Below are 22,009 nucleotides of genomic sequence, written 5' to 3'. Positions count from 1 at the left end.
GGACAACACTTCATTTCTACAAAACCATTTCTACAAAGCTATCTCAGATTCCACCAGTCCCTTGGTTAAACTGAATATATATATATCCCTATATTACTGATTGTTGTCTGTCCCTATCCATCCAATCCATCTGCTCACCATTGTTAGACTGACTTATCTTTTATTTTTTTAAATTTTTTAAGTGCCAAGATGTATTTTCCTTTCCTACTGGAAGCTCATCTTCCCCACTTCCCTATTTTCCAGTCTTTGGTTAGCCAACACAAACTCCATCTTTGCTATGCACAGAATGTGGTCCATGCCACATCTGGGGCTGTCTCAAATGTTCTCACACTGCTGAGAATGGACTGCCTTTGTAGGGCAGTCCACTCACTTCCCCATCCTTGTCTCTGTGTTGCCTGATTTCTTTGCTACCTACAAGTATGAGAAGACTGACTCATTCATGGCTCAGCATCTAGCTCAGACACCTAGCAAGTGCACTCAATATGTACTTGATAAAGAATGATTCTCTTAAGTTACCAGTTTTTCAGAACACTCTCCTGACTTCTGGAGAAGTCAGAGATATCTTCTCCTTAAGTGAATGTTAATTTAGGGATTTTGCTTTAATTGTAAAAGTCTGGAAGTTCTTAATTTATGCTCTATTTAATGCCATAATAATTATTTAAGATTGTTCAAGGGAGACAATGCAGTGTGGTTTGCGAGAGCTGAGTCCCATGCAGTTTAGCATTTTAACTCTCTGCCCCCTAACAAATCACTGCCCCTTAAGCTTTTAACCTATGCAAATAATGATAATGTCTTTAAATCATTTAAACATTGAATGTACACCAGACTTAGTTCCACACACATACAGTTTTCATGCATTTAAAAACAGTGAAAGTAGCAGTTAGGAAATATCCATGGCCGGTTCACAAAAGATCAAGTTTTTGATTTAGTCAACAGTAGTTTCTAGGATACCATCTCGTCATTAGACTGCTTGGTGTATGGCTTCAGCACTGATGAGGAAGAGACTCATTAATTTAGTGACTATTTACCAGTCATTTGAGGAGTCCAGGGTCAGGGCAACTGAAGGGAGGTCAAATAAAGTTAGTAAAGGATGTAGGCGGTGAATGGGGAGTCCAGAATGTGACTGTCAAAACCAACCAGGCCTTGCAGCTCAGGTTAGAGCCTCTTGGAGAGAGAAGTACAGAGCATCTAGAAGGAGCCCGTTCGAACAGGCAGTATTTCCTGAGCACCTGCGTTTTAGACAGTGAAAAAGCCAACACAGTCTGCTGGCCTGATAGCACCCACCTGTAGTGCCAGCAAGCAGGAAGGTGAGGCAAGAGGATCAGAAGTTTGAGCCAAGGTTGTGCATATCTGTTACTTTTTAGGTTACTCTGACCACATGTCTGACAGCGGCTCAGGTCTCAGGGAATAGTCCATCCTGTCAGGGAAGGCATGGTAGCAGGGGCATGAGCAGCAGGGGCATGAGGTGGCTTCACACAGTGCATGCATGAGGTGGGGGCTTTGCTGTGCTCAGCTGGCTTTATCCTTTCTCCCTTTTTAATCCGTGATGGCCCCCAGCCTATGGCTTGGTACTTTGAACATTCAGGGCGGGTCTTCTCTGGAACCTTCTCAGACATAGTGTGCTTTACCAAGGTCCTATTTCCTTCCTTTTTTGTCTTTCTTCTTTTGATACAGGTCTCCTATAGCCAAAGCTTGCTTTGTACTCCTGATTCTCCTGCTTCTGTCTTCCAAATGTCGAGTAGATGTTTTACAACACAATTGAGGTGAAAAATGAGGCAAGTGGGATACAGGGAGGGAAAGAAGAGCCAGGTGTAGGGATCCCAGCTTTTGGGAGGCCAAGGGCAGAGGATCCTAGAGAACGTGAGGCTGGCCTGGGCAACCTTGGGAGACTGTCAAACAAGAAGGGAAGGGGAGGGCAATGAGAAGACATCCAGAGGCCCTGGGAGTGGCAGAGCAGCCCCTGCAGCTGTGAAAGCGTCAGCCAAGGCCATGGAGGCCAAATCCCAGCCCCACCACTGCTAGGAGGGCACGCTTTGGCCCCTCCTTCATCTTTTGATATCTGGCTTCCTTACCTGTAAAATGGGGTGGTTAAAACAAATTTCTTAGACTGCTGGTTTCCTAGAAATACCAAGTGTTAACTATTGTAGAGGACAGAGGCAAATGGATGGGGAAAGCAGAGCAGCAGGATAAGGGAGATGGGACTTAGCGTGAGAGTGTCCAGATAAGACTTCTCAGGCTTGCTATGGTGGAAAGTGAACCTTAAACATACTCAGTCAGACCTAATTTAAATCAAGATATTTTTTAAAGCAGATGAAAAGCATGAGTGTTAGCTCTGAATGAAATGTACTATTTCTCACTTGTAAAACAATTACTTATTTTAAAAAATTACTTCTTTTGTTTATTTGAAACAGAATCATGTTATATAGACTAGGCTGCCCCTAGACTTACTATATAGTCCAGGCTGGACTCAGATTCACAGTGATCACTCTTTTGCAGCCTCCCAAGTGCTAGGATTACAGTCCTGAACCACCATACCTGAGTTATTTGAATCATTATGCCAGACTTTCTCTGTGTCAACTCAAATTGGTTAGCAGTGGCAATGACAGCTGTTGAGATCAAGAGCTTATTAAATCTTCTAGTGGGAATATTTGTAATGGACCTCAGAGCCAGAGTGACAAAATGATTTGGAAAGGAAATCTCTCCTATGAAAATTAAACTAAAATTAGAGGCAGAGCAAACCAAGTCTGGGCCACCAGGAAATGAGCTCTGTGTTTATCATATCTTGCCAGTATTTGTGGCTAATTAATTTGAAAAAAAGTTGCTAGAAAAAAGTGCATCTAGTAGAATATGGATCTTGTGTATCACCATTTCTGTCATGACTGTCCTGGTGGTCCAACCTGAGGGAGTCACCTCCTCAAACGTGTGACTTTCAAAGGTGGAGACTGGCCTGCACAGATTTGCCACATGCATGCTACACTCTGCCGGCATCTTTCTTTATGAAATCATACTGTGCTGTAAGGACACTTGATGTCCATTTTTAACATAAACGCCATGTTTTCTTTATCTATAAAGAGATTTCACCAAGCCAGCACTGTAATCACCTTGGAGCTTACAAATCATACTCTACTTGGGAATTTTCATTAATACCCAGGGGTCTCCGGGAGCATGTCTCTGGAGAAGCAGGTTCAAGGCCCAGTGTGAGCAGCAGCTGGCTGGTGAGGCAGGGCCTTGGGTTGCAAGAAGCACCTCACCAACAGAAGAGAAAGCAACATCAGCTAATGCTCCGTTTCATTTTTTGGGAGGGAGAAGGCACTGTAGTGAGGAGCGATGATGTAAGCTTGCACTAGGTCTTGCTGGCCAGACTAGAAAGAAGCTGGTAAACAAGAACCATATTCAGAAGAAAAGTCCTCAAGATATAATGACCAAATGCCAGATACGGGGTTGCAGAAGGGGGGCCACTTTTTCTGTGCTCTGTGCCAAAGGGCCCTCTGCTCTACTTGAGACTAACACTTAGCTCTCTTCCTTCTGCTTTTTAGTGCAGTTCATTCGCGTTCTATGATTTGTTTGGATCGAGTCAGGTAAATTCCTCATTCACCATGTTAGTTAGCCATGAAGTAATGGAGTAGAATAACAAATTGAGTAACTCACATACAGATACATTTTAACTTCAGAGGACACCCTGGCTCCCACCCCCTTTGGGCACTAGGAGTGCCTCAGGCTCCATAGACTTAAAGGCTGCTGCTCTTCATTTCCCTTGGGCTCCTGTGCTCGCTCCACCTCAGCTCATCTTCCCACCATCTCCCAGGGCCTGACTTCTGCTATGATCAACCTCAAGATGTGCCCACTGCTCCCCTTATCCTCCAGACCTTCTTCAGAACCCCAAAAGGTACAGACTTTCCAGAACCTTCCACCTCACAGTGACCTTTGATTTTGTTCAGTGCACAATCTCTTTTGGACATGTTCTCCCTGGTTTTTGTCATCCCTGTGTTTTTTAACTTCTTACATTTGGCAAAAAATATTTTTTAAAGTATAATTTTCAGGAGGCTGTGGTGGCTTACTCCTAATATGATCCCAGCATTAGGGAAGCTGACACTGGAGGATCATTGTGCATTCAAGGCCAGGCTGGACTCCACATAGAGAGTTCCAGGTCAACCTAGGTAACAGAGTGAGACCCTGTCTCAACAACAACAACAATTTTTTTTTTAAAAAAAAAAAGCTGCACATGGTGTCACACACCTGTAATCCCAGTGTTTAGGGGTTAGAGGCAGGAAGATTAGAATCCACAGCTACATAGTAAGTTCACAAGCTTGTATGGACTCCATAGAAAGATGTGGGGCTTTTGCTGTTTTTCATTACTTGTTATAGAGGTGAAAATTCTCTAACTTCTTTTAATTTGTCCAGTTGAGTAGAGCTGGAACTGGACCATCTGGTAAGGAAGATTGACCACAATTCATCCAAAGACATTAGGAGCTGGACTCAGTAGTTGTATGCCTGTAATCTTTGCACTGAGGTGGAGGCAGGACAATGGGGGGTCCAAGGCTGGTTCAGCTGCATGGGACTGTAGTTATGGGAGAGGAATATAATCAGTATGATAACACCTTCAGAGGATGTATTAGTTCGAGATGCATGCTTCCCTCATCTGATACCTTTACTTCTTTAAGCCGTACCATGCTCCTGATTATTTTAATTTTAGGTATCATAATCCCATTATATGACATATGTAAAGGTTATATCAGATGCAGGGGGTGAGGAGAAAAGAAAAAAATCAGACCCAGATCATAACGGTTAGTAGATTTTAAATGATTCAGTATGTTTTCCGCAGTGGCTTTACTATTTTTTCCCCAAAAGACTACTCTCAGCTTCCTCTATGTCAGATTCTAGGAAAGCGTCTTCCTAGCACTTTTAGCCTCTACAGGGACAAATTATGACACTTGACCAATAGGAAGACATGTGAACTGAAGTTCTTATTAAAAACAAAACAAACAAACAAAGCCCCACAAAACTGGGTCTTCTCAGTAATTCAGGCTGTAACAGCAGGAAAGCAGAGGACTGCAGCGTGATGAGCACAGGTCTCCCCAGGACTTGGGAGGCAGAGGGAACTCTGAGATGTCTATGAAGAAAAAGCAAAATTAGACTCTTGACTTGGGGCACATTTAGTTATCCAATACAAAAGTAGCTGGATCTTCTGTTTTTCTACACTAATTTACAGTTCATTCTTCATGATTTCTACTTCCTTTTCTCCCTCCTTTCTTTCTTTTATGATAATTGTATTAGTTTGCTTTCTATTGGTATGATAACCACCATGACCAAAAGCAACTTGGGGAGGAAATGGTTTATTTCATCTTACAAATTCCTATTATAGTCCATCGCTGAGTGAAGTCAGGGCAGGAACTCAAAGCAGGAACCTGGAGGCAGGAACTGAAACAGAGACCTTGGAGGAGTGCTGCTTAGTGGCTTGATTCTTTTGACCTGCTTTCTTATCCAGGACCATCTACCCAGAGCTGGCACCTCCCACAGTGAGTTGGACCTGCTCACATCTACCATTAATTAAGAAAGTGCCCCACAGACTCAGACAATCTGATGGAGATATTTTCTCAGTTGAGGTTGCCTCTTCCAAATGACTCTAGGTTGTGTTGTACAGACAAAAACTAACCAGCACAGTAGTATAGATGCTAAATGTATCTTTACTTTAGCAACTCACAAACATGTTTTAAAGCTAAGTGGGTTTTCATTGCTTATGGTAGAGTTGCATACGTGTGAGAGGCTCTGTTACCTTCATCAACTTCAAACTGAGCTTAAACATAGTAAGTTTTTAGTAAATGTTTGTTAAATTCATTAGTCTACAGCGTTCTACCTAAATTCTAAAGTATTCATTGTGTCTTCTTTCTTGCTATGCACCAGTGACAAAAGCCTTGGCCTCTAAATCTTGACCTCAGATCAACTGTTTGTCACAAATATGGTAACTATCTTGGAAAAATATTTCTTAAAGCCAATATACCGTATTTGTGCATTTCAAACCATTTAGGTTCTCTACATCTTGTTGCACTGAAACACCCATCAATTGGCAGTTCTTTGCTTCTAAACACCTCTAGATTTTCCTAGACATTGAAGTATGCAATTCTAAGACAATAGCACATGGTTTTTGTTCATGCCTGAACAACACACTGAAGTTCAGTTGTGGCACAGAAAAGAAATCGAATTTTTGGAATATCCAATTTAATTAAACCAATATTACATTCAATTTTATATGTCCTATGTTATCGATACATTATAGTTTTGATATGAACTCTTCCATTCATGCAAACACTTGGTCCCCAACTGGTCGGATTGTTGTGGGAAGTGTTTGAAACTCTAGGAAGTCGGTTATAGCTGGAGAAAGCAGGCCACAAAAGGAATGGATCTGAAGGCTAGGATTGGTCTTCATTTCTTACTTGCCTCTACTTCCTATCTGTGAGGTGAGCAGCCTATCCCTGTGATGTCCTGCCTCATCAGAGGCACAGGAAGAATAGAAAAATGAATGGAAACCTCTGAAACCATGGGCAAAAATAAACCTTCCTTAGCTGGGGTTTCTATTGCTGTGAAGAGACACCATGACAACTCTTATAAAGGAAAACATTTAATGGGGTGGCTTATAGTTTCAGAGGTTTGTTTAGTCCATTATCATCATGGTGGGATATGGTGGCATGCAGGCAGACATAGTGCTGGAGAAGGAGCTGAGAGTTCTACATCTTGATCAGCAGGCGACAGGAAGTGAACTGAGTCACTGGTATGACTTGAGCACATATGAGACTTCAAAGCCCTCCTCCACAGTGACTCACTTCCTCCAACAAGGCAGCACCTACTGCAACAGAGCCATGCCTCCTAACAGTGCCACTCCCTGTGAGCTTATGGAGGCCAGTCACATTCAGACTCCCACACTTTCCTTCTTTAAGCTGTTTGTGTCAGGTGTCTGCTCACAGCGATGGGAAGTCTGATGAGCACAGAAAGGTGATACCAGAGATGGAGGGTTGGTGTTGGGGCTAAATCTCATCATGTGACTTTGGCTGTAGGAATTAGTTTGTGAGAGGAGTTTGGAAAAGTGTGTAAGTCGGACTAGAGAAGCCATAAAATGTAAACTAAGCATAATGATTATTCTGGAAGGATCTCAAAATGCTGCCAGGAATATAGATAGTAAAGGCCATAGTCATGAGGCTCCAAAAGGAACATGGGTTCTATTGGGACCTGGACGAGATACTATTGTCTACTTTGTCTACTTTGTCTACTTTGTTTGTATCCTTAGACCTTGTGGAACAATGATGGACTGGGCTCAGCTGTAAAGAGAACTTAATGCTCTTCTAGAGGACCTGAGTTTGATTTCCAGCACCCATGTATAATAGCTCATAACCACCTCTAACTCCAGCTCCAGGGAGATCTGATACCTCCAGCCTCCTCTGGCACCCTCACACACATGCACATTCTTTTCTCCACACATACACGTACAAAATTAAAGCTAAAATAAAAAAATATTATGGACTAATCAATCTGGTGTAGGAAGCAAAGTTACCCCAACATTTATGTATGGTACAAGTATTGACAGATACAGTTAGCCAAATATACAGTGAGAATCTAATCTGCAAATATGCAGATTAGAAAGATTTAAAAAAAAAAAACAAAAAACAAACTAGTAATTACAGAAAAGCCTGGGGAAATTTGGAGTTCAGGAAGTCATGATTGCTGAAGAGAATACAGCATGAAAATAATGTCAATTGCTTTGCACTGGGGCCAAAGGAACGATGTTACAAGGACACCTCAAGGGTTGGCAAGACTCCACACATCCAGGCGAGCATATGAAAACTAAAGAGAAGAGAACACCTGTGGGCATATCCAGGGTACCACAGGATTCATTTTACCATACTCAGTTGCCAAGGTACTCAGAGGCCAATGTGACAAGTAGTCCAGTGGGGCCTAGTTGTTTGGTAAAGCTGGTGGCAGACCTTGGTGTCATTTATGAGGTGCTTCTTTTTTTCAGACATGCACAATGCAAGAGTTAAAAGGTCACCTAGGCTGCAAAGATCTTTAAAGGAAGCAGCCCCCGAGGCAGGGAAGCCCAAGTTGCACTGGAAACCCAAGGGTGCTGGAGATGCCAGGAACATGAAATGTCCTTTGACAAACATAAGCAGTGAATGGAGTCAGCCCCAAAAGAGTGTATGTGGGATGCAAATGGTAAGGCCTGTAGGCTGGTAGGAGCTCATATACACTGGGTACTGGACATGGAGCTACAAAAGTTAACGTTTGCTCTGCTGGCTTTCAACCTTTCTTTGCTAGGCTCTTATTCCTCCATTTTGGAAGGCGGATGTCTGTTTTGTACCACTGTATCTTAAAGCTGAGCCTCTTTCTTGGTGATGTATGGAGGTTCACAGGTGTGAGTTGGCTTTGACTTTCAGAGGAGACTTTGGCTATGAACTTTTCAACACTGTTAGAACTGTTAGTTCTCTGGAGGTGGTTTAAATGGCTTTTGCATTCAGAGATAGCTATGAGCTTTAGGGGGCAGAGATGGAATGTTGGTCAGTCTCCAGCTTAGGGAGTGTGGCGTAGAAGAGAAGAGTCACTGGCTAGGGGGCATGACTGTAAAGCCTAGATCTGATTCTTCATCCCTTCTCTCTCTCTCTCTCTCTCTCTCTCTCTCTCTCTCTCTCTCTCTCTCTCTCTCTCTCTCTCTCTCTCTCCCTCTCTCTCCCTCTCTCTCTCTCCTGTCCATCAAGTTGTGAGCTTCTCACATGCTTCACTGCCGTGGTGTTTTGTGTCGTGATTGCCCTGGAAGCAGCAGAGCTAAGGACCATGGATCTTTGTAACTGTGAGCCATAATCTTTCATCATGTAAGTTGTTTATGCGAGGTATTTGTAACAGCAGCAGAAAGCCATGAGTATCTTCATCCTTCTGCTTCTGTTATGAAAATGAGGAGAGTTGAGAATAGAAATCAATTAAAAGAAAAAAGCAAACAAGTCAACAAAAGTGTGTTGGTGAACTCATATCTTTCAAGTGGGGAAAAGTAGGATTAAAAATAACACTAGGAAAAGTAACCATGGCAATATTAAAATGCTGAATTCAGAGTATTGAAATGCCTATTGAGCTGTATTTCCAGGCAGGCCACCTCCCTGCCAGATACTCAGGTAAGCTTATGGACTGCACAAGATTGGCCTGACCATAATTATGACTGCTGTTAACATGTATTGTTCAGATACCAGCTTTCACACTTGAAGAATTCTGGAAGGGAGCTGGAAAGATGGCTCAGTGCTTCATAACACTTACTGATCTTGTGAAGACCTTGGTTCAATTCTTAGTATTCATATCAGGGGGCTCAACACTACTTGTAACTTCAGTTTCCGGATATCTGGAGTCTTCTGGTCTCCACCTCCCCAGGCACTTACATATATGTAGTGCACACAAATTCAGGAAGGTACACAAATACACATAAATAAAAAAATAAATCCCTTAAGGAAAAAAATCTTTAAAAAGAAAAAAATTGGTAATTCTGGAAGCTGAGCATGGTCATACACATCTGTCATCCCTGCACTGGGAAGATGGAGGCAGTGGAGTTCAAGCCAGCCTGCTCTACATAAGGAGTTCCAGCACAGTCAGGGATACTTAGTGAGACCTTGTCTTTAAAAAATAAACAAAAAACAAATGGAAAAAAAAACTTCATAAAGAATTCTGGAAGTGTGGCAACATCATGACACTGATCGCTTACTTGTGAGTGAGTGTGGCTTTCTCTGAGACACTTGGGGACACGGCCCATAATGAGAGAGGGCTCCTTTGAACCCATACTGTGTAATTCAGAATATTTACGGAGAAAGACAAGTAAGGTTGCATAAAATTACTGTCAATTAAGCTTCAAATATTTGTTAGTTGACATATTTTATAAATCCCAAAGAGGATTTATACCTTATACTGATGTACAGAACAATGTTTGTGAAAAATTGGCCAGAATACTTAAATCAAGCATGTGCCAGAAAATATGGGCTGAAGACATGGCCTAAATCTATCCAAGAAAGACCTTTGGAAGGTAAAGAGTCAATAATATTCATTTTAGTACTTGCAGTTATTAATTTTTACATGTTTGAATAGACATCATGGATGAATTTTACCTGTTTTAACTGAGACTACTTTGGATCATATAACCCAACTAAAAGCTATCTCCATTTACTTTGCAAGGAATGCAATGTTAATTCTGAGGCATTGATGTTTTACAATGCCTGATCAAGACAAAAAGGTGAAGACCTCAGAGAAATCAGCCGATAAAAAGCAGCAAGGGACAACTACCAGGTAACCAAGTGTTTGTGGTTATGCACTGGGGCAGCACTGTTGAGTGGGTTTAATGCTTCCTGGAAGTTGACTCCTGGGTTGCAATGTTTACTCAAACACTGGGCCCTTTCTAGAGTTTGGAAAGAAATGGTTGACATGCATACACTTATCTTCAGAGGCAGGCTTCCAAGTGGCAGTGTCATCATGGTAATGTGACCATGCTCTCCTGGATCCTTCTGTGGTTAACATTGTGTTGTTCTTTCTCCTAGGGACTATTCAGACCTTAAAAGACTTCGGTGCCTTTTGAACGTTCAGTCAAGCAAACAGCAGGTAGTGTTTTCAAAGGATGCAGCATGGGACTAAAGACCACATGTTTCTGAAAGGGTCCATTTCCCATCCTTGTGTACGCTCCCTTTGCTCTGCCATAGCTTTCCTCACTTCCTCGGGCTGCTTCTCTCCCCTGGGTCAGGCTCTGCTGAGACGTGGCATCTGCGGCCTTTTCATTTCTCTGCTTGTCACTATGTATCCTAACCAGCAGAACTTGGGTCCTCCAGTCTGTAAACAGCCAGTTCTGTCATCAAATGCCAATGTTTATCTTCTGGAGCTTCAGGGAAATTTATTCTCCAAACACAGTTTACCACATCTTTGTCCTCTCTGTACCCTGCCATCCTTCTCTTTCATAGAAAATGGCCCCTAATGCTTCTCAAATTTCACCCCAACAATGGAGGGATGAGGTCTGGGCTATTTTTATGCTTTTATTAGTCAAGGAGGGAATGGCATTCCTGGTTTATATCTAAACTTGACGTTTTAGTCTTGCTTCTAGAAGACCTTGGGAAGTCACGAGAGTAGATGTTGTTGTCTGGGGGGATGGGAAACAACCTAGCAGTCCTAAGAATGACAGCAGCAGACCCTCATGCACTGCTGCCGACTGGGCAGTCGGGATGGGCTTGAGCCCTGGTCTTCTGCCTCCAAAGGTTGGTAATGCAGCTATGATGCTTTATCTTATATCATCCCAACCTACCCAAGAAACATGGCATTCTTATCTGTTTATTCTAGAGAGTGACTTCTCAAGGTTTGGTGGTGTCTGAAGCGCAAACAGGACAGTTCATGCTCAGGGATTCTTGCTACCCACAGGTGCCTTGGCTGCACTTTTACCCTTCCCAGTATTTGCAACGTCTGCTTTCCCGGATGGAAAAGCTGAGGCACAGAGAAATGATCGTCTCAAAATTACCAGTCTGCTCATGGAGTCTAATTCTCTAACTAGGCACCCCCAGCCTGTGCTGTGTGCCCTAGCCATGGTGATGCTGTTCGATGAACTGGAAAATTAACTTAGAGTTTAAACTACTTGACCGAGTCAAGTGTCCTTGAAATAGCTTTTCTCTGTGAACTCTTCCCTCTGTGTCATTCCTGCTGCAAGGTCCCTGAGATTCCTCTTATCTGCGTGTTCCGGAAGTTATTTACCTCTGGTCACTTGCAGCTGTCTCAGATCACATCCACTCTTCTTGGGGAGGAAGGAAATGACCCTGACCATGGTTTTTGTCACAGACCCATTTTTCCCGCTCCGTATATCCTCCAGAATGACCACAATATCCCAAGCTGCTGTTGGCTTGCTTTCTCCCACACTTCTATCTGTGAGTTCTGTCTTGTTTCTTAGGTCCAAATCAACTGCTCCTCCTTCACCCACGGCTGCCTTCCTCATATGGAGCTCCTTCTCCACGGTAGCAATTTCCTCTCTTGGAGACTCTCTTAGTCATATTTCCTGATAAGATCCATCCCCTCGTCGGCAACATTGGCTTTGCTTCTGATCCACTGTTTTATCTTTTCCACAAGTTTGTGGTTGTTTCTCTTAAGTTGACCTGGGACTTGGGACCTGGGTCACCATCTGCATGAACAGCCACTGGCTGGGTGAAAGAAATGCCTACAGTGCCTCTGGATTTGGTTTTCGGCTCAAAGCCTTCAGTGTTGAAGTTTACAGTGGCTAGGTCTACTGTGCCTCCATTTTACCACTCCCTTGTTTCTCCCTGGCAGAGCTGATTAAAGTTAATTTAATGATTTTTTTTTTTAGCCAACTTGGAATTCTCAATCATTTTTTCTGACAAGTTCATATCTTTTTGCTAAATTTTTATACACAAATAATGCATATTTAAATGCTGGAATTATTTAGAGAGCAGAGAGCTGTAAGAGAGCATGCGGTGACTAGCCTCACTTGGAGGAAGGTTCCTAAACCTCTCAAATCTATGGCTCGTTCTGGTGTGAAAGTTCCCTGCATCTGTCATCCTGGAAACAAAAGTTACTCCGAACTCTGTTCTCCTTTCCTGAAATAATGTGAGATATATATGTGAGACGGAGGATTCTAGGACAGCTCAGAAATTTCCTTGTGCCCTGCTTCTTCCAGGAACAATATAAGGAACACCTAAAGATATACAGTGTGTGGAAATTTATCATAAACTAAAATCAGGGCCAAAGTTAAGATGAACAATAAGGGCTGGGAGAGTCAGAGCAAGAAGCCCCCGACAACATATGCAAGTAGGAACATGCTCCCTTCTCAGATTTTCAGTGGTCCATTTGAGGAGGGATATTTGTGAGTCAGGTCCACTTAACAGAATCCTGCTGATGTGGCCTTTTTTTTTTTTTTTAAGATGTATTTTGTTTACAAATGGACTGTGATAACCAGTTACTAGAAATTCTAGGGGAAAAAATGTCCCCTGTGATTTGGGCAGAGTTGCTAAGAAGAGAATGTCCTTCTATGATTCTTCATGGGGCCAGGCTCCCTCTTGTTGAGTTGTGCTGTGGTACTTTGCTCACTGTCCTGACTGCCTGTGCAGATGTGTCACTTCAGAGCTGGTCTTCTGTGGGACTCCCTCTGCCTGACAGACCTTGGACCATGACCACTGTCTCTTTACTTTCTGCCATGACAAGCCCTGGGCACTAACTTTGAAGAATGTTTTTCAAGCCCATGTAATGGCTTCGAGCTCCTTTCTGTTCTGCACTGCAAACCCCTTGATCCCGCGACTTCTCACCATATCTGGTATGCCGTGTGTCCTCAGCAGGTGTGGTGACTAGAGTTGCCTGGGGACAAAGCAGCCATTCACTCAACAGCTTTGCACTTGAGTAGCTGCTATCTGTTGGTTTTGTGTGATGTACTAGGAACATAAGAACCGGTAGCTGTGGCTCTGTCTTTAGGGTGACTGAATTCAGGGAGGTGGCAGATATATAGACCAGGCAGGACACTTGACTGTGGAGAGTGCAGTGAGCACGGGCCACTCTATTAGGAAGGCCTGAGCAGTCTATAACTTGTGCCCTGGCCTGGAACCAAGAGCTCTGGGTTCATCTGACACAGTGGATCTGGGGTACGGGGTAGCGGGTGGCAGGGGTAGGGGAATTGCTGTGGTTCCTGAACTAATGTTGCTTTCATCTGAAGGAGCTGATTGTATCAAAGTTCTTATTATCAAATACCTGGGCTTTGCAAATAGAGCTTCCAAGTACAACTTGCCTCTGCGACTCTCTGAGTTGATTCTTAGCACTGGCAGCCTGACAGTCTATGTGTGTGTGGGGGGGGGGGCAGGGAGTGAGAGCTATATCCTCTCTTTCCTTCCAGTGGCTTAGACATGTTTGCTCTGTGCTTGTTACCTTCTTTCTTTCTTTCTTTCTTTTTTTTTCTTCCGTTTTTCGAGACAGGGTTTCTCTGTGTAGCTTTGCGCCTTTCCTGGAACTCACTTGGTAGCCCAGGCTGGCCTCGAACTCACAGAGATCCGCCTGGCTCTGCCTCCCGAGTGCTGAGATTAAAGGCGTGCGCCGCCGCCGCCGCCGCCGCCGCCACCACCACCACCCAGCGTTACCTTCTTTCTTGCAGGCAGTATTTTAGGAGTTTTGTCAATAACAAAGAGCTTTGAAATACCTTAGGCCTAGAAAACCTACTTCCTATTGTGTGTGTGTGTGTGTGTTATGACAGTTCCTGTCTATCAGAAAAATGAACTTGTTGCTATGACTTCATATCTAATGTCTTTTAGGTTATAAGCCCACATTTGGAAATCACCTAATTTGTAATGAAAAACTTATTTACTTAGCAAATTTATGGTAGTGGTTACAAGGTTTATAAAAGTGTTTATAAAACTGTTAGATCTGTGCCTGCACATAGCAAGTACTGTGTAAACAGTAACTCGCTTAGCTCTCATAACGCAGAGTTACACACTGCTATTATTCCTTCTATTTTAATGACATGGAAACCAGCGTACACAGAGATTAAATAAATCCTCCAAGGTCACACTGTTAACTGATGGTGGATTCAAACCCAGAGAACCTGATAGGGAGTGTGGTTTTATCACTAAACTTTGCTTGCTCAAGTTCTTTTGGCCACTTTCTCACAAGGGGGCATAGATTGGGTGCTGGGCCTGATATACAAAGGTTGTTTTTATAGAAGGAATGTTTACTGTCACTGATTTGAAAATTCAGCTGAAGCTAGAAGATAGGAAGCATGTTGGGGTAGCTACTAAGCAGTAACACTGTCATAAAGCATTTTTTTATCTACAGCCTTACAGGAAGTAAGGATAATCACCTTTACATAAGGAAATTGTGGTCGATTTCTGTACTCTAGCTTCTACAGTTGTGATTGTGCACAATGAAATAATTTATTGAGAAATGGATCCCTTATTATGCTTTGCTTGCTTCATGTTTAATAATTGATTGTAGGACATATTTCATTCAGACTTTGGAAAAGATGGGGCATTTTTTTTTCATGTTATACTCAATTTCATGTGGTACCAAAACTAAATCTCAGGGTAGTCTCAACTGTAGTGACTACTGGTGTGTGAATCTTGCTGACATATAGAACTAGCAGGTAGGCTTCCAAATATGTATTTCATTGTGGTAAACTCGACATTTAAATCAGTGTCTAAGTATCATTGTTCAAACTGAGCAACAGTGATGGGTTCTTGCCTTTGCCTGTGTGCTAAGCCCTTGGTGAACAGTGTGTACACTGGTGAATGCAGGCAGAGGAACACTCTTCCATGCAGTGTGTGCTATCTGGATGCAGATACTCTGCAGGTGCATATCTGCAGCACACAAGACACTTCAGAAATCTCTACTGGCCAGGCTCACCCCAGATCTGTATCCCTAGCACAGGTTTAAGTGCCCAGGAAGTATCACTGAACAAAAACATACATGTCAAAAAAAAAAAATACTCGTGTCAACATGAGACAGACTGAGCATACAAAACAGTGAGCTATGGCATATGGCATTGTTAGTGATGAAAAGGGCCCAAGCTTGGGAGTAAACGTTTAAGTTAAAGATGTTTAAATCTTGGGAACCCCTTTCCCATTTACAAGGCTGTCATCTCAGTTATTGGTCTAATGGGAAAACTCTCATTCCTTTGGCCCTCCCCTCCACCTCTCCCATTCTGTGACTTGTTTTTTTTTTTTTTTTTTGTTTGTTTGTTTTTTTGTTTTTCAAGACGGGGTTTCTCTGTGTAGCTTTGCGCCTTTCCTGGAACTCACTTTGTAGATCAGGCTGGCCTCGAACTCACAGAGATTCGCCTGCCTCTGCCTCCCAAGTGCTGGGATTAAAGGTGTGCGCCACCACCGCCCGGCTCTGTGACTTGTTTTATCATGTGTTGAATGAACCATAAAGGCTATGAACTCTTTGTTTCTATTTCTGTAGCTTCCAGCCATTAACTTCGATAGTGCCCAAAACAACGTGACGAAGTCTGAGACTGCCATCAAGGCAGGGGGACACAGGGCTCGTGGTCAGTGGCAGGAGTCCACAGAAGCAGTTGAACTTGAAAATTTTAGGTAAGAAATCTCCCTTGCTGTCAGAACCTTAAACTTTAAACTTTACTTATTTAAATGTATCACAGAAGTGAAAATTTAAAGTTTGAATATTCTTAGTTTAGTAATCTCAGTTAACATGGAAAGTGTTCCCAGGGGAGGAAAAAAGCCCAAGTAACAGGTTGACTAGAAAAGCATAGGTGGACCTGTCCTGGGAGGTCTGGACATCTTTCGAACACAAAGGTCAACAGTTGTCCACTGAGGAAGTAGCTCCAAGATGTTGATGTGAGTAGGTCCATCCCAAGCATGGCCTTAGCTTTTGTTGTATTTCCGTGTTTCTGGTGATGAAAAGGCATAAAAGAACCTGTTGCTATGAACCGATGTGGCGGCTAAAGAAGATGTTAGTTGGGCTGGCAATATGGCTCAGTGGGTAAAGGGGATTGCCAGCAAACTTTACAGTCTGAGTTCAGTCCCTGGGACCCATGTGGAAGGAGAGAACTGACTTCTATTCTACACACATGCACACGCGCCCACGTGCGCGTGCACACACACACACACACACACACACAAACAGGTATACACACACAGACACACACACATAGACACACATATACAGACACACATATACAGACACACACATAGACACACACAGACACACACAGGCACACACAAAGACGCACACACATATACATATATACACATATACACACAAACACACACACACACAGAAATGTAATAAAACTTTTTGAAGATAGTAGCTTAAAAATCTGAGTTTCTCAATTGCAGAGACAGGGCCTTGGCTTAACCAAAGAGAGTTAGTCTGTGTTTCTTTGTGTTGCTGTATAGACCTTCTAGAAGCATGCATTCCTGTTGGCCACTTCCTTTCTGTGTTACAGTGTGTTTGGGTTGTTTGCTAGTGAGTGCTGTGTACACAGAGAATGGCTGAAGTATCAGCATGGATGTTCTGGGAGGATCTTTTACTTGTTTGGTTTAGCTTGTTTCTCCGACATTTTATGATCTTGAACAGTTTCAGAAAAGTCATATGAAAGTGGGTGTTCATGTATTTTTTACTCTATTTGGCCTTAATCTTAAAATTAGCCGTCTTTTATGTTTATTTAGTGTACATTTGTGCATGTGTGCGTGAGTAGGTGCGTGCGTGCGTGCGTGCGTGCATGTGTGTGTGCGTGTGCGTGTGTGTGTGTGTGTGTGTGTGTGTGTGTGTGTGTGTAGGAAAACTTTTGGGGGCTGGTTCTTTTCTTCCACCATCTGAGTTTCTGAGATTGAACTGGAGTCCTCAGGGTTGGTGGCCAAGTACCCTTACCCAGTGAACTAGCTCCTCAGCCTCCAATTTCATTATGCACGATGAAAATATCCTGTCACGGTAGCAGTTTGACCCGTTTATGTAATATCTTATACTCTCCAAGGTTTAAAGTAGAATGTTTTGGGAATATTTTTAACCTATCTGTTGGGTTGTAATATCAATACAAGAGACTGAATTTGGAATATGAAAATTTTCTTAAACATATATACAAAACAGATAACAACAATGTATCAGTTGCTGGTCGAAGAAATGTAAACTGTCAGTAAATCCATGTTAAGTACAAATGACATCTGCTGAAATACATATGACATTTGCTGGTGTTACCAGCTGGAACAGCCAATGGAGGGTGGGAGTGTGGGTAGATCTGAGTTTGAAGCTTCCTTTGTGAGAAGAACAGCTGCATAGAGGGAAGCCCCGGAGCCGTTCCTCCCTTCTCTTCCTTCAATTTGAGCTGGAGGTGCCTAGAGGAGAGAATTGAATTATATGGTAAAATGAAACACCAATGTTGGAATGTAATTTTTGAATTAAAATGTATTATTATTGTGTGTGATTGCATAGTGTGTGTGTGTTTGTGTGTGTGTATGTATGTGTGTTTGTATGTGTGTGTGTGCATTTGTGTGTGTTTGTATGTGTGTGTGTGTTTATATGTGTGTGTGTTTGTGTGTGTGTGTGTGTATGTGTGTGTGTGTGATCTCATGTGCCACAGTGCACATGTGGAGTTCAGGGGACAGGTTTGTGGAGTTACTTCTCTCCTTCTACTTGTATGGGGTCCAAGAGTAGAGCTGAGGTCTCCGGACTTGCTCAGCAAGCTCCTTCACTAGCTGAGCCATGAGCTCTTGAGTGTCACCTTTATAATCAGCTTCACCATTGAGTTCCTATGTAACAGTTGTTGCTTGCCCTTGCTAATATGTTGACCTTAAGACTCCCAATGTAGATGACCCTTGTTTTCATTGGTAACTTTGTTAACCCCAAAGATGTTGATTATAAATCGTTTTCCTGTTGTTTTTATCTTAGTATAAACTACAAGAATGAGAGGAATTTCAGTAAACATCCACAGCATCAGTTATTTCAGGAGATCTTTACGGCTCTGGTGAGAAACAGACTCATATGCAGGTAAGGCTGTGCCTCAAAGACAGACCTCTACCCAAGAAAGGTGTGTTTCATGGATCCTGTATGGAGAATGTGCTTCAAAGCAGTCTGCGAGGGAGCACAGTGCAACTGCAGTACTTAGGAATGTATATACATACATACATACACATATATATATATATATATATGCCATAAATGCACATATGTATTCAGATTTATGGCTTATTTATTTTTCTTTAATTGTTATTACATATATGTGTGTTTGTATATAACACATATGCACATACAAACACATAGTAACAACTAAAGAAAAAGAAGTCATAAATTTGAAAGAGAGCAGGGATGGGGTGGAATGGGTGGTAGGTACATGGGAAGGTTTTAGAGGAGGAAATGGAAGGTGGAAATAATGTAATTATTTTATAATCTCAAAAATTGAAAGAAATTATTAAATGTATGTAAAAAAGAGAGAAAGGCTCTGTGGTGGTATTTTACTTGTACTGAAATGTGATTTTAATTGTATGTTAATAAATAAAGTTGCCTGGGGGTCAGAGTTTTAGAGCCATAGCAAGTGCGTAGGGTGGTAGCGCACGCCTTTAAGGACCTGGAGGGCGGTACATACAGGCAATGACAAGGCAGTCACGTGTTTAGGTTTACAACCAATGAGAAGGCAGAACAGCTAGACTATAAAAAGGCATACACACAGGAAGTAGGCCCCTTTTTCGGAGAGCTCTCTTGGCTGAAGCAGGATAGCTGAAGCAGGAAGGGTAAGGCTCTTAGTTCTGACCTCTTGGCTTTCTTCTCTGAATCGGCTCTGTGTTTCTTATTTAATAAGACGGTTGGTTACATCTACAAGGCTCTGGAATGGGATGGATGAGCTGTCACTCTGCTCACTAGAATCACTTGTTGGATTCTGAATTTAGTGGAATTTGGTGACAACTAAGATGTGGGAGAGCATTGTTTTCTTTAATGTGCTTGGTTTGAGTGTGGACACTCAAGGAAGATTTACTGTGTAGTCCTTATGAAAAAGCCATCGATTAACACTGGGGACAACATGACAATGCCCTTTGTGTTACACCTTTGCAGTTGACACAGTGACCAATTAAGCAGGCTCCCCCAGCCTGGACTTTGAAGAAAGAGTGAGCATGTACCTCCAGCCCAAGCCCCATGTCCTGCTATGGGTGATTGATGGGCAATCTTAGGCTATATACCTAAGGGCCAGGTCATTCTTGGGTGCTACAAATTTCAGAGTTGGGTAAGGGGTGTATTAAATGGTAAGGTCCCCATTGTCCTCACCTCATATAATTTTGTTAAGATGCCAAGGCTTCCTCCTCCCCTTTCCTTATATTTTTAGAACAATTACATCTCAGAACTCTTTTGGTGTGGCTTCCTTGCCTCTTCCTTTGTGAACATCAGGGTTAATGTTGGATTAAAAGGCATAGATTCAACTTATTCAAATTGATGAGTGTAGATGAATTTCTAAACGATCTTATTAAATAAGAAACACAGAGCCAAATATAGGGGTGAAAGCCTTAGAGATCAGAGAAATAGTAATAACCACCAACCTTACCTCTCCAGCTCTGCAGGTACCAAAAGGGGCTCCTTCCTGTCTAACCTGTGCCTTTTTTGCCTTGCTGTTCTGCCCTCTCATTGGCTCTTAGCCCAGCTACCTCACTTCCTTGTCACTGCCTGTCTGTACAGACCTCCAGTCTCTATGGTTGGTACTGGGATTAAAGGCATGTGTCACCATGCTTGGCTGTTCCCTAGTGTGTCCTTGAACACACAGAGACCCTGCCTGCTAAGTGATCGGATTAAGGACGTGTGCTACCACTACCTGGCTTTTATGTTAATGGCTGGCCATTTCCTCAGATCTCCAGGCAAACTTTATTTATTAACATACAAATAAAATATCACCACATTTTAGCACAAATAAAATATCACCACAGGATACTTTTTGCCAAGAGGGGATGAGGCAACCCAGGAGAAGGAAGATAAGATAAAATACCAAGGTGAATGCTGTGTGGTCCTTTTTTTCCTCAGCAAAAACAATTACCCATATTCTAATTCAAGAGGAAGCATAAATATTTACAGTCAGACAACTAAAGACTGGGTGAGATTGGTGGGTGGGAGCTTTAGACTTTGGCCCAATTCTGGGTGTGGACAAGACTACACATATTTGAATCTCAGTTTCACCCTGAAAGCATAATGATTAGGAACTGGGCTTGGGTGGAGCATGGCTCCTGCCCTTCCCCTTTTTTCTGCCCCGTTACCAGTGTTGCCCCCCCCCCCCCCGTTCACACTCCTCAGTTGTGTTCTCTTCCAATCCACGTGCTCAGACACCTCCTCCTAGGTTCTTCTCAGACTGACCTGCGATTAGTCCTTGTTCTGCAACTAAACCTGTTCATCCAGAGTCATCTGGGGAAAGCCTGCAAGGCTTTCAGAGGAGTCCTGAAAGGAAGTACTGCCTGGACCTGAGGCAGGCTACCTTGGATGCATGTCCACATGCAGGAAAATTCCTTTCCTTCCACTCTCTTTCTGCTCTAACATGATTTATCTGTAGTAGAGTGTGATATTAGGAATAAATTCCTCTCATCTGCCTGGTCTCCAAGACCAAGTTGTCATGAGGTTGTGCAGGGAATAACAGTTGTCACAATGTTGGCAGATTCTCGACTGCCATTACTCTTCTGTGTGCCTGCTTCCTGTTGTCTGTGTTTCTCGATACATAGTGTCTATGTTATAATATGATGTAATTAGCTTGTGAAGTGAACTTGCACATGGGATTGGAGACAGAGGGTTTCATGAAACTAATGAAACTGGTTTTGAACTGGTGGAATTTGGTGCAGAAGGCTGTGAAGATGACAATATGGGCTACAAGAGTTGGATTTGGAGTATTAAAGATAGAGGAGACGGGGGAAATGACGTGTCACTCTAATGTATTTACAAAAAGGAATCTCATTATGTTCTAAAAGCCAAAAGTGGGTTAAAGGATGTCAGGTCATATAATATGACAATTTTAATAAATATAATATGAAATTTTGTCAAAACTATCAGAATGCATTCTGTGTTTGGCATGGTTACTAAATTAGGTGTTATTTCAAAGTGAGCTCATTTAGCTGGCCTTTCCTGGTATTATTTATTCTAGAATAATGAAGACAGCTCCTCTTCCTTGCCTATGACTATGTGGAGGTGAGCAGAACCAAGATATTCTGGTTTTAGTTAGAAGAGACCTGCCCAACTCATTTGATAGGACTGTCCAAAATATCTTTTACTTCCCCCAAGCAGATTAGTTGTCATCCTTATTATTATCATTTTACATCAAATTTCACTAAGTATTTGCCACAAATTTGAAACACTTCTAAAATGAGACTGTAGCATATTTTTTATGGAGATATGCTTATATACTAGAGAGAGTTCTGTGTGCTAGAATATATCTGGCCAACCCGTGACCATCTTTTATTTTAATTTAAACTTTTAACGTTTGAGAATTTTATACATGGGTACTGTATTTGCATCATTTCACTCCTCCTCCCAACTTTTCTTGTGTCCTCTTCTACAACCC

At 42.4% G+C, this 22,009-nt stretch overlaps 1 protein-coding gene across 3 annotated transcripts in view; it reads left to right on the top strand.

Annotated features, from left to right (window-relative positions):
• Nek10 (NIMA related kinase 10) overlaps positions 1-22,009 on the top strand; it is a 196,950-nt gene that overhangs the window by 770 nt on the left and 174,171 nt on the right. For all 3 annotated transcript variants that reach the window (XM_059274196.1, XM_059274195.1, XM_059274197.1), the window contains exons 2-5: positions 10,192-10,302; positions 10,551-10,611; positions 15,937-16,067; positions 18,379-18,477. In XM_059274196.1, coding sequence (XP_059130179.1) covers positions 10,229-10,302; positions 10,551-10,611; positions 15,937-16,067; positions 18,379-18,477 — 365 coding nt within the window. In that variant the 5' untranslated portion in view covers positions 10,192-10,228. The remainder of the gene's footprint in view (positions 1-10,191; positions 10,303-10,550; positions 10,612-15,936; positions 16,068-18,378; positions 18,478-22,009) is intronic.

Source organism: Peromyscus eremicus, chromosome 9 (assembly GCF_949786415.1).
Source record: "Peromyscus eremicus chromosome 9, PerEre_H2_v1, whole genome shotgun sequence".
Taxonomy (NCBI): Eukaryota; Metazoa; Chordata; class Mammalia; order Rodentia; family Cricetidae; genus Peromyscus; species Peromyscus eremicus.
This window is presented reverse-complemented; position numbering and strand designations above follow the sequence as displayed.